Consider the following 14,343-nt stretch of genomic DNA (forward strand, 5'->3'; position numbering starts at 1 on the left):
TGAAGATATTTAAATGAACTTTGATGTAGAAAATGGAGGAATCCTGTTCTTGTAAAAATACCTTTCAAGAAATGAAAGTGTACTCCAACTTGTGAGTGGACGATGGTTTGTGGCTCACTATCTAAGGTGAAACAAGCTCCAACCCTTTGAATCCTTAATGCATGTCCCGTGGAAATCAGCTAAATAATAATAAAAAAAGAACAAATGGAATCAAAGAAAAGAAACCTGAAGGCATCTCTGTTTTTTTGTCTGTCTCTTACTTACATGTATAGACAATGGATGCTTCTTCAAAATTCAAGTAATTCCATCATCTCTTAATGGATAGTTTGTATGGTGTGGACCCCACCATGGGAATCATGCCTGCCTTAAAGTTTTTATAATCAGAACCAGGAACTACCCCCACTCCATTTCAATAAATAAAAGCCCCTTAATAATCACTCTCATGAGGCGGGGGAAAAGCCTATTAAGAGCTATATACACAATTATTTCATACGGAAGCTATGCATCATTATAAAGCACTTAAGTTGATTACAACTTACAAGAGCAAAACAAAAGAAAAAAGAGCTTGATTGGTCTTTACACACACAAATATTTATATGAATACCAAGGTAAAAACTTCCAGATACATGAAATAACTTCAAACATTTATATTTGAAACTTACATCCTAATCCGAATGACATAGGGTGGGCGGATGGTGGATACGCTGCTGCTTCATCATACACCGCTGATCAGATCATACTTCTGGTTGGCTCTTTACTTTGGTGACATTTGATGCTTCTTTGGTTTTATTAATTGACAGCTTGCAAGAATCGAATCTGCAAGGGTCAGCCTCAATCAACAGCTGAACAACCTCATTCATCGGTGGACGTTGGGTTGGATTCCTGTATGTACAACGCATCGCAATTCTGAGAACCTGAATCATCTCGTCCTTGAATGACCCCGACACCCGCTTGTCCAACACCTCCATCACCCCTTCCTTCGTATCCAGCTTTGTTGAAACCCAATATATGATGTTCTTGTTCTCCCCGAAATCTGCCTCCACCGGTTTCTTCCCGGTTATTAGTTCCATCAACACCACTCCAAAACTATACACATCACTCTTGGTCGTTGCTTTGCTTGAATACGCATATTCTGTCCGTCAAACACATTGATTGAACTTAATTGAACAATTTTTTTAAAAAAAATAGTACTAGAAATATATGAATAAACAAGATGTATACCTGGGGCTAAATAGCCATAGGTGCCTGCTATGACGGTAATGATTGAATCTTTGCCTCCTCTGGCTTGTAAAACCTTGGCTATTCCGAAATCTGCAACTTTGGGTTCATAATTGGCGTCCAATAGGATGTTGGTTGACTTGATGTCTCTGTGAATAATAGGTGTCAACAGATCATGGTGAAGGTATGCCAAGCCTTGTGCGACCCCAAGTGCTATTTGGTGTCGAATTGGCCAATCTAAATGGATCCATCCTTTATGAAGAGCATCCCAAAGGTTCCCATTCGGCATGTACTCGTAAACCAACATTTTGCGATCGAAGTTCGTGATGTAACTATAGAGCTTGACTATGTTTTTATGCCTTATGCTTCCAAGAGTCTCGACCTCGGTCTTCAATCCTTTGTCGAAGATCAATTGATCTTCTGGAGTGGTGTCTTTTGCTGTTCTACTCCACAGCCTCTTCACTGCAACAACTTCTCCACCTCGCAACCCGATTCTATACACGGTGCCAGACCCTCCGTGGCCCACGATGTTTTTTTCAATCATTGCTTCGAGGATTTCGTGCTGGTCAAAACATATTCTATGGAAGTTCTTCACATTGTACGGAAAAAATGATGAAGACAAGGTCTCGTCATGTTCATGTTCTACTACACCTCTTTGTTTGCTGTAACGACGTCTCAGGAACAGGATGGCTCCGATAGTAAAGACAGTGACTGATATCATGATTGCCCACACAGAATTTCGCTTCTTTTGGTTGTGCTTGTGTGAACATTTGGGGAAACTTTGAACTTCGACAGGAGTACAAAGACCAGGATTGCCTGAAAAGCTTTCCACCAACCCGTCTTTAATCAACGAGAGAGGAATTGGACCATAAAGTTCATTGTTTGAAAAGTTGATGGTGTTAGACGACAGTTCACCCAGACTCTCTGGGATATTCCCAGTCAAGTGATTGTTGGAAAGATCAACAACACCGATAGATTTCAGCAAAGAAAGTGAACTGGGGATCGAAGAGCTTAGCTTGTTCCCTTGCAACATCAGTAAATTCAGTTTCTTCAGATCACCAATCTCTGTTGGTATTGGACCGGACAAGAGATTGTTACTGAGATCAATCTTCATCAGATTTATAGCTCCCGAGATTTCAGGAGGTAAAAAACCCGACAACTTGTTGTTCTGCATGAACAGTTCGGACAAGTTCTTGGCATTTCCAATTGAAGTTGGAAAAGGACCTGTAAAACTATTGTCAGCCAAGTCGATAATTGCAGCATGAGGGAGTCCTGTAAGATCTTCTGGTATGGCGCCTTCCAAGTAGTTTTTGCTAACTCGGAACCGAATAAGAGACTTGCAGTTTGCATAACTATCGGGCAACTTTCCAGAGAACTTGTTATCTAAGACAAGCAAATACAGTAACCTTCCACCCCGACATAACTCTGCAGGCAATGGACCTGATAGCTTGTTCTCCGACAAGTCTAAAAGAACCATGGCGGAGGACTTCCCCAGATTCTGTGGAATTTGTCCTGATAAGAAATTCTCATAGAGTGACAGCATGGTCAAGGTTGTTGACTCTGCAATAACACCAGGGATTTCTCCTGTAAGACTGTTGTTGTAAAGTTGAAGGACTTGAAGTTTGGGGAGTCGACATAGAGATTCTGGAATGCTTCCACTCAACCGATTGACCGACATGTCCAAGTCTACGAGCTCTGTAAGGTTTCCCAGTTCCTCAGGTATTGAGCCAGATAAGTGCTGGTTGTAGTATAACTCGAGCTGCTGCAAGTTTTTCAGCAATCCAAGCTCCTTTGGAATCTGACCTGAAAGGAAATTACCACTCAACTCGAGATCAACAAGAGATGTCATGTTCCCAATCGATGCCGGGATTGAACCGTACAACATGCAAGTCGTGAAGACCATAACTCTGAGCTTTGTGAGCCTAGAAATGTTCCCCGGAAGTTGCCATAAGTTCAAGCCATCATTTTCATTGAAGTAGATCACCTCGAGATCGGTGAGATTGGTTATCGACATGGGGAAGTCACCTGTGAAGAGGTTGTACGACAAGTCGAGCACACGCAGAGAAGTCATTTTCGAGAAATCCGGAAGTGTTGTTCTAAGGTATGCGGAATTCATATTGAACTCTTCCAAGAGAGAGCAGTTAACGATGCTGTTAAGAAAGTTGCCACGGAGATTATTGCGGCTGATATCGAGAACGCGCAACTCCGGTAGATGAGAGCACACGTCAGCCGGGAAATTGCCGGAGAGGGACCAGTCTGAGATGTTAATGCTTTCAACGTAGCCTCTATTGTTGCAGCTGACACCACGGAAATCGCAAAAACTTTTCATTCCACTGACATCCCATGCAGACAATGCCTTTCCTGATAGAGAGGCCTTCATGAGGTTAAAGAACCGAAACTGATCATCTCTTATAGCTTGAGAAGAATCATAAAACACAAAACTAAGCACCGCCAGCAGCAGAAGGAGATGAATAAATTTTGGTGCCATTTCATAGAAAATAAAAAAAGAAGCTTAATGTTAAGGCAATTGTTTGCAGCAGAGAAAGGTGGAAAGTGAGTATATAAATGAGCTGATTGAGGGGATCATGGGGTACAACCGTAATAACCCCTCGATGATGGAAAAGAAAGCAGGTTCCCCTGTTCTTTTTTGTTTCTTTTTGCGTAAAGAGGCTTTTATTTTCAATGTTTTATACCCCACTACCTCATATCATATACAGGAATGACATCCCTTTGGCTCTTGATGTGATCAGTCCTGCTTTCTCGTGGATGGCCATGGCCCAAAGTTCCACAAATTTGCAGGTCTATATGTTGCCAATATTGCCACTTACATGCATCAAATATACAAATTTCTTCAAGGCATGAGCATGTGTGTAATGTATTTTTGTAATCAAAAGCCAACTGCTTTTCTGGCATTACATGAAAGATACCATGATTCTTCTTCTATCGCTGTACGTGGTGCAATAATGTACGAACATATAAATTCCTTTTATAGGGGTCCTACTGCTATACATTTATAATGCTGCTAGCTGTTAATTTGCTTGTGGAAAATTATGCTCATATCATTGTTTCATTTCATGTCCCAACAGGATTTTGCTCTCACGTGTGAGATTCATATATAATATAATATGATATAGTACAGTGAATCCTCTTTTTGTTTGTCTGGATCAGATTAAGTTAAAGTACCAAATTAAGAATTTTAAGTAAGCTTCTATTTACATCTCAATATTGACTTCATAAAGATCGAATCAAATGTTCTAAAGAAAGAATTGAGTTGCTGGAAAGCTCATCACCTTCCAACTGATCTAACGCTAAAAGTAAGTGGAAAAACACTACAATACCAGTAGGTGATTGAAGTTAGCACGATAATTCATGGAAATTAAGATGGATGCAATTGACAAGCTTATATAATTACTATATTCACGATGCTATAAGCTTAAGGGAATCTTTGGATTGGATTGGATAGAGCGGGGAATAGAGATGATATGCTCAAGGATGTATAGCTTGTAGCAAAGATGCCCACTCTTCATAAAGTCTTTGGTGTTGTTTTGATTCTCAGCTAAATATTTAACATATTAGGTTTAATTTGACTTCAGTCCTTATACTCTTCAAACCTTTGAAATTTAGTTTTCTTTTTCTACTTTTATTCCATAAAATTTAGTCCTTTTATGTAACACCCCCTAACCCCAAACTATCGCCGGAACAGAATTATGGAGCATTATGGGACCTATCGGACAATTTACAATTAATATACAAATAATTATCAAACATAATATAAAATAATCTTAAAGTCCCTTAGATGAACCCTTGAGGCCCAAAATATGAGTTAGGAGTGATTAGGGACTAATTCGGTGCTTGGGAATTTATTTTTTTTGTGCGAACTCAATATAACCCCTTTATAAATATCTAACCTTCTCTGTAAATTCAAATCGAGACCAATCCAAACAAAAATCACAACCAATCCAATTCACATTTAAATACACCTAAATTATATCTAAAACATTAACATAATATTTTAACTAAATAAGCATTCATAATATCATTCAAAATTTATTGATAATTTCCTTCATTTCTATTTAACTTAGTATCAAAATTACCAAAGTGTCATATAACTTTTCTTACAATTTCATTTAAACATCCAAACATTATAAATCATCCTTTACAACCAAAACATAAGACATGTTCGAGTGACCTATACAACTCCTAAATACATGCCACTTTTACCCAAAAGAAAGATTATATCACCAAATTTTCTTTGAAGTCGGGATTACTCTAGATGCTAATTCGGGACTCTTGGCTTCTACTGACCTGCGCACGGAAACAACCGTACTTGGAGTATGAGTATACTCAGTTCTATTACCATAATTCAAATTATATTAACAATAATAAAATATAAATATTAAACATGTAACAATTTAATTTCTTATATACTAATTCATTCTTTATCTTTCATTATTTCACAATAACAATTCAATTTAACTATTCATCATTCAATACACATATCGTAAACTTGAATTTAAGTCACTTTATGAACATTTAGTTCATACCTTTCATTCTCTATCTCAATTTCAATCTTAATTCATAATTCAATTTTCTCCTCTCATTTCAATGGCTCAATCAATTTCAATTGAGATTTATCATTTCATTTATTTACCTCTATTAACAAAACTCGGACCGTGACGGATACACGGATCCAACCAAATACTCCAGTATGGCACCTAGTGCCTCATGGATAGTTCTAAGTAATAGTTGACACCCAGTGTCTCATCGGCAAAGCTGAAGAAAGTTGGTACCCAGTGCCTCATCGAATCTATCTGAAGAAATATAGTAACACCCAGTGTCTCATCGACTCAAGGTTGAAGAATCCCTGAACTCTTCCAATCCTACGGCATGCCAACTATATTCGACTCAGCCTGACTAGTTAATAGGGTATTCAAATCACATATATCCTCAATTCAATCACAATTTCTCACATTTTCAATTCAATCATTTTTCCACCTTTCAATCAATATTCAATCCATATATTCACACATTTTCACAATTCAATACATTTTCATTCAATTCAATATTGATACTTATCCATCATCAATTCAATTTTCTTTTCAATTCCATAATAATACTTACCTCATAATTTACTTACCATACATATAATTAAAAAATTTAACATTTAATAAAAATAACTTGAATTATAGTAATACAAACTGTAAATCTCCCGTTTTAGTCCTCGATAACTTTCTCCTTTCCTTTCGATGCCGATGCCGATGCCGATGCCTCGGATTCTTTGTTAGAAATTTAAACTCCAAGCTTTAAAACCTTAATTTCCCGCTTTTCATTTCTTTCCTTTTTTCTTTCTCCCTATTCCAATGCTTCTCTGTTTCTTTTCTCCTTCATTCCTTTCTTTTATTCTTTTAGTTTCTTTATTCTTTTATGTTTATAATTTACTTTATTAATTTAATAAAATAATAATAATTTTTATAATAAATATCTATTTAATAACAAATGTTTATATTACATTTGTACACATATATTTTACACTTGTCTATTATCATCATCATCCAATTGTCCTTATTCTATTTATTTTATTTACTTTATATAATTTAATATTTTAATATAATAAAAATCTATTTACTTAAATAAAAGTAATTAAATAAATATATTACAATTGTACAAATATAATTATTACACGTGTATATTTTTATTACCACACATTTGTCTTTATTTTAATTTACTTCTTAATATAATAATATAGTATCAATTAAATAATAATAATAACTTAATTAACGTATGAAATCTAAGAAAAATCTTAGATTTTTTCAATATATTTGCTGCCTCAATTAGGACAAATGGCATAATTTCTATTTTGGTCCTTTATATTTTCTTTTAATCTATAATTCAACTTTTTCCCTTTATTAAATTTAGTCTTTTCCTTAATTATTCTTAATTAAGCTAAATTTACTTAATTAAAGTCTAATTAAACACACAACTAGACTCACAAATATTCCTAATAAATATTTTAGAACTCGGTTTACTAAGACGGAGACCCTATAACTCGCTTTTCCGGTGCCCGTGAATTTTTGGGTCATTACATTTTACATCTCCGATTTGAAACATTGTTGTTAAATTTGAATATGTTATATTTTAATATTCCAAGTTCTTATTAAGAATTGAAATCCATTGGTAGTACGTATTCAAATTTAAAGAAATTAATTAATCGTGTTATCAATATTAGATATTAATTTTTAGACAAGAAAATTAGGAGTTTGAATTCTTGGAATTAAAGCAGAAGAATGAATTTTTCAAAAGTCCAAATATTAGAGGGACTAGAGACAAAATTAGACAAAAAGTATGATTATCACCTATAAAAGTAATCCTTAGTCCCTGAATTTTTCTTTTTTGTCCACATTATCTTCAAACTCTAATTTTTACAATCGCATAGTAATTTAATATCGTATTAATGTTATCTCAACACTAAAAATAAATATTTTCTTAAAATTTAAGAACTTGAAATCTCACATTATCATAAAATTAAATTTTACAACAAAATTACCAAATTTCAAAACTAACATCAACCAAGAAAAAAATCAAATAGCATATTAAGAAAAATTGACAAATTGTAAGAGTAAATGTTAGTCTTTCCCAAAGTAAAATTAAACTTATACAAATTATTAGATCTAAAGTAGATGAATAAGGGTTTAATGGTAAAAAAATCTTTGGTAAAAATTAAAAATCATTTGAGTCTTTAAAAAGAAAAAAGTATACTTAAGTGATCTCTCAAATAACATCAAAAAATCAATTAATTCTTTCTCTTAATAAAAGCTGTCATTGACCGATTTAATTATTAATATTATTGACATAATTGATAGAAGCCACTAAAACTGTCATGTGACTACCACATCAACAAAAAGTAGTATATTATATATATATATATATATATATATATATATATAAATAATTAAGTAAAATGTGCATATAGAATGAATTTAGACACATTGTTGTTCAGATTTAAATAAATATGGACATTAGTTGTACAAATTCATTTTAAATGAGTGCAAAACTAAAAAAATTATAAAAAATTAAAGATTGTAAAATTTTCATTTATGTTTAGAATATTAACAATTTTAATACTAACTATTTTTAATATTGACAATAGAAATTACAAAAGCAGTGATCTTAATTTAATTATTTGGTTTTTTATTAAAATAGGACAAAAATAAAAAATACCAAAATAATACAAAGTAAAACTATGTACCAAAATGGTATATTTGGGGTGGTGCACGCCTATGGCGAGGCATGACCACCCATGTCAAATCAAAAATTCTTGTGGCTAGGTCAAATTGCGTGTAGGACTAAAATGTAATAATATAAAGTATTTAGGGACCTGTTATGCAATTGTTCCATTTATAATGGCTGCTGAAAAAAAGGGGAAAGGGTGCCGCCTGACAGTGTGGCGGCTACAAACTTTAAATAGGGCTAATTTCCTTGTAAGCCCTCATTATTTATTATTTTCTTTTTATTCCCCCTTCAACCCACTATATTATTTTTAAACAAGCCCTTAACCTATTTTTAGTTAAATAAGCCCTTAACTTATAGTTTTTACTCATAAAGCCCTTTATTTTAATATTAAAGTAAATATATTTTGAATTTCAAGCTTTTATCTTAAATTTTTCTTGATGCAATAAAATTATATACACTTTAACATCAACATAAAATCTAAAAAATAATCAAAATTTTCGAAAGAGTAGTTAAGAATATCATGTACATAAGCACTCTCAAGAAATTTTAAAATTTTATTTTTATTTAATAAACTATTCACATCAACCAAAATGTGAATTAGTTTATATATTTTAAATAGCTTTACTTTGGGTAAAATATATTTACTTTAATATTAAAATGAAGGGCTTTTATGAGTAAAAACCATAAGTTAAGGGCTTATTTAACTACAAAAATAGGTTAAGGGCTTGTTTAAAATAATATAGTAATTTGAAGGGGAATAAAAAGAAAATAATAAATAATGAGGGCTTACAAGGAAATTCGCCCTATTTAAAGTTTGGTGCTGCCACAGTGCCAGGCGGCACCCTTTCCCTTTTTTTAGCAGCCATTATAAATGGAACAATTGCATAACAGGTCCCTAAATACTTTATATTATTACATTTTAGTCCTGTACCGCAATTTGACCGGCAGCTACAGTAATTTCTGATTTGACATGGGGTGGTCATGCCTCTGCCATAGGCGGCACCACCCCAAATGTACCATTTTGATACATAGTTTTTACTTTGTATTATTTTGATTTTTTTTTGTCCTATTTTAATAAAAAAACTCAATTATTCCCATAGGCACAGAAATAAGTATAATATTAAACAAAACTAAATTATAACGTAAGATTTAACCCTATAAAACTCTTGGAGACTAAGGAGATGATGGAATTAGATATAAAACATGTGCCTTTCATGACCTTCCTTCAAAGCAAAAAGAAAAAGAAAAAAAAAAGTGTAATTACAATCCATCTGCCTTATTGCAAGAGTTGCGGTCGCATTAAATTACCACACTTCTTCTACTATAGTGGAGACTGTGGACAGAACAGTGAATGAGGTGATTCATCGGGTTAAGTATGTGTTTCGTAGGTCGACTAAAAATATTAACCTTTTTCATTTTTTTTTACTCTAAAAATGTGTAAAATTCAAAACAAATAACGAGAACATGCAAGAGAAATCAAGAAAGCAGAGAATGAAGAGAAATTTATGAGACTATTGAAGATAAAGCATACGGGTGATATTCAATTATGTTTAAAATATGAATAATTTTTTAATATTTTTTTATAAATTTTGAAGTTTTTTAAATTTTGTATTCACCCAAAATAAATTTGGTTAACCATTTGTTTATACCATTTTATATGCACATTTTAATTATTTAAAAAAAATTTCTGACATAACATGCTACGTCAACATATTGCCGTTTGGCAATTTCTGATGACTTCTGTCAAATATGTGAATAACGTAAACATAAAAACTGATCATTGACAATTTTCATTAATGGAAAAAGCCAATTAATTTTTGAGGGGTCATTGAGAACACAATTAAGTATATATTTTTTATAAAGATTCAATTATTATTTTTTATTTTGAACGTTTAAGAAAAAAAATAGATGAATAGGTGTCAAAATATTACCAGACAGTAATTAATTTTAGCTGAATTAAGATACGGCAGGCCGTGAACCGAACACTGAATAATGTTCCTAAAGTGCTAACCCTATTTCTATATAATAAATCTGCTTTATTATTATTATATAGGGGGGAGAATGATATTATTTTTTTTTGGAGGCTCAATTCCTTTTTCAATTTGATTTACTTTCCATAATATGATGAAAATAAGGATTAGGGTTTGCCTAATGACTCAATTTATAACCATGTTTTCGTATACGATAAATTTCACTATTAATTACATATTGTTTTTCATTAAAAAAATTGTAAGGTAAATGATGAAAGTGGACATAAATAATAAAATAGTGTACCCTAACTTTAGATACATAACAATCATTTTTCTTTCACACCAACTTTTCCAGGAAAAAGAAAATTAGTTTTCTTGTCTATTTAATTTCATCAATCAAAGTGACTGAATGATTAATAAATAAAGAAAAGAGAATAACTTTTGAGCGTGTATGTTAGAATCAACTAAGATATTTCACATAAATAATTTAGATATACTTTAAATTTGCTTCCAATATAAGCTTCATTCCCTAAATTAATTTCCTATGGAATCCTCAAAGGTTTGGTTATGATTTCTAAAATAGTTTACTGTAGTGATTTAATTCTTAAAAAAATAAATTTAGAGTTAATTTTAATAAAAAAAATTGAAATAATTAAAATCAACATGAAATAAATACTCCATTAAAAAAAACCTATGAAACATTTTGTGAGATATATTATGGATTAAAATATAACATGAATATGATATTACTAAATAAATTATTCTCACCTTTAAAAATATGTAAATAAATTATTCTCTAAATTAAACCGCTATAAGTATATATACAAAACATAACATATATAAAAGTAATATAAATACGATATCCACACATAAAAGTAATAGGATTTATAAAACCTAAAAATACATAACTATGAGTATGATATAAAAATATTACTTTTAAAAGAAACAAATAATATAAAATATCAGAAATATTACTTCATGGGATAATTTTAATATAATATTGATCATATTTAACTTTATCATAATTAGTCGATTGAATTTTAACTTTATCAATATAGAAATACGTGAATTGAGTATCTTGAAAGTCTTATTCTTCTATTTATTAGTTGATTGAGTCTTAAGCGTATCAATATAAAAGGACGTGAATTGAATATCTTGAAAGTCTTATTTTTCTATTTATGAGTTGGAGAGACTATAATAAAATTATTAAATTTTTTTTACCATACTTATCCTCTTAAATACTTTAATTAACAACATAAATGACTCCTTCTTGGACGTTGAATTGTGTTATCTCATGCATTAAAATAGCTAATATTAAGTAATGTTATGGTTTAATTCTCAAATAAGTAAATTATGATTATAAGTAAATTATTATGATAAATTATGAAAATACGAGAGACATTGAAACACGATATGAAAATTATTAAAATAGAATACATATTATTAAAATTTACATAAAATGCATATAAACCTTTTAAATACATAAAATGAATAATATGAAGATGACACAAATTATAAAATTTCCTCTTAAGTCGAGTTATTATGTACAATATGAAATTCATTAAATCACAATAAAAATAGATATAATATTCTTTTAAGTTGGACTATTATTATAAACTATGTAAAACAACATGACATAGAAAAGGGAAAAAACAATGACAACAATAGTATGAGTGCAACATTCACATATCAAACATGTCATGAAAAATTATATAAATTTATAATACTCAAAACAAATGTCAATATGAAATAATTAAAAGAGTGCTTTAAAATAGACATAAAATATCTTATAGATTTACAATATTTTAAACAAGCATAATTTTTAAACCTAGACTCAAATACTTTAATTGGTTACTCCACCATGATTAAAAATGTCCAGAACATATTATCAACATAAATCTAAATATATTTTAATTAATATGTTAATTATAAAATTAACTCATTCGAATAAATTTTAAAATATCATTCATTTAAAAACTGAATATTTGAGACAATAAATTCAACAAAACAAAAATACCTCGTCAAAATAAACCATGTGTGCTTACCTAAATTACGAGCATAATGTTACCAACTATTAGAATGTCAAACATAAATTAATTGACAATATATATAAATTTATATGCAAGTAAATATAACATCATTCCAACAATTTGTATTACATGTAAATATAAATACGACTCCAACTACATCCATCTAGGCCCATACCCAATTTCCTTTTTTAGACAATTACTAATTGATATCAATTTGGGTTGTTTGAGTCTATAAGCTCAAGACCCAGGCATTGATAATTGAAAATCTTGTCTAAATGGGCTAAAGCCCGGTGACCTAGCCGTACTTGCTTTTAATGATATTATTTGAAAACCAACAAATTCAATATTTAATAAATAGGAAAATATTATAATAAATGCAATATTTTAAGATCCGACCTAGCTAGCAATATTTATTGAATATTAATTTCGTTAATTTTTCAAATTTTGTGTTGGATCATTTTCAATTATTATATTTTTTTAATTACAAAATTTTAGTATTGACACAAGTATTAACCGTTAAATCATTTGGCCTACCTTTTAGTGAAAAATATATAAAAAATAACAACATGACATAGCATTATATAGGCAATAATATGTTCTTTGTGTTGCATGTTGGAAATAACATAACTTTATGAATATAATGTCTATTATTGGGTTAAGATTGAAATTTTAAAATTTGTAAAATATCATTATTAAAATTACCAAATTAAAGTATATGGATTGAATCCATAACTTATGGATAATATAAGGATTGATAGCAAAGTTTAACAAAAAAAAACCCAAATAACTAAAGGTTTTTTCATTGAAAGCATCTAGCATAATGATAAACTTAACCCTTAAAATTTACATATTTTTGTCAATTTGACTCTTGTTCTTTTTTTTTTTTAAAGTTAAATTTGGCTCACATATTTTTAGAAAGAGTCAAATTTAACCATCAATCTTTTAAAAAAAAAGTCGAAATGATATTTTTCTAACAAGAATACTAACTAAAATGTTAAAATTTTAAACACGACAACTTGCATGACAGTCCACGTGTACCCATCGACAAAGCCACATGCATGATTGTAGGGCAATTAAAGAAAAATAAATAAAAGAAATTTTACTCTTAAAATTTAAAAAAAACTACATAATTGATAAATTCACCCATAAAAATTAAAATTATTTACCCAAATTTTAAAAATAATTATTTTGTAAAAATATTTTTACATAAAAACAAAAGAATAACCATATCCACTAAAATCTATTTTATTTTCTTTTAACACTTATTACTTTTCTCCCAAAATTCTCTTATTCTCTAAAAAAAAATGATAATCTTCCAATACTTTCAAACAGATCTCCCTAATTGGTAATTCGACTTTTCTTGTGATAGATTAAGATTTTTTATACAAGATCTAATTTTTTATTAATTGAATGATTTTGGGATATTAATTTTGTATGAAATTCCTAATATATTTATTGGATAATAATTTGTACAAGTTAACTAATACAAATCATGAAGAAATTAATATTGGTTGTATTTACAATCTTGATATTTTTAAATATTGATTAAAAATTTAGTATTTTTATTTAGAAATTATTATTGTCAATGTAATTATTGTGAATCTTGTGTTTGAAAACTATTATATTGTATTATCATGACACCAAAAAGCACTTAAATAATTTTTATTTTGTGAAAGAAAATAATTAGTTGTATTTTGACTTCGTAAAAACTTTTTTGTGTAAAGTTTAAATGTATTTTAAAAAAATTACAAATAAAGTAGGAAAAGAACAAAAAAAAAGAATGAATAACCAAAGTAAAATACAAACCAATATAAAAATAAAAAAAAGTCAAACTAATCAAATTTAGTATTTAAAGCCTTCTAGCTAGTCAAGGATTGAGAGCTAAAATTACAAGC

At 30.1% G+C, this 14,343-nt stretch overlaps 1 protein-coding gene across 1 annotated transcript; it reads right to left on the reverse strand.

Moving 5' to 3' along the window:
• Window positions 1-371: 371 nt before the first annotated feature.
• On the reverse strand, window positions 372-3,864 carry LOC108450563 (receptor protein-tyrosine kinase CEPR1). The gene is made up of 2 exons (XM_017748242.2): window positions 1,222-3,864; window positions 372-1,132 (listed from the first exon to the last, which is right to left on the reverse strand). The coding sequence occupies exons 1-2, from the start codon at window positions 3,704-3,706 to the stop codon at window positions 735-737; spliced, it is 2,883 nt and encodes a 960-aa protein (XP_017603731.1). The 5' UTR covers window positions 3,707-3,864; the 3' UTR covers window positions 372-734.
• Window positions 3,865-14,343: the final 10,479 nt, after the last annotated feature.

This window comes from Gossypium arboreum, chromosome 5 (assembly GCF_025698485.1).
Source record: "Gossypium arboreum isolate Shixiya-1 chromosome 5, ASM2569848v2, whole genome shotgun sequence".
Classification (NCBI taxonomy): domain Eukaryota; kingdom Viridiplantae; phylum Streptophyta; class Magnoliopsida; order Malvales; family Malvaceae; genus Gossypium; species Gossypium arboreum.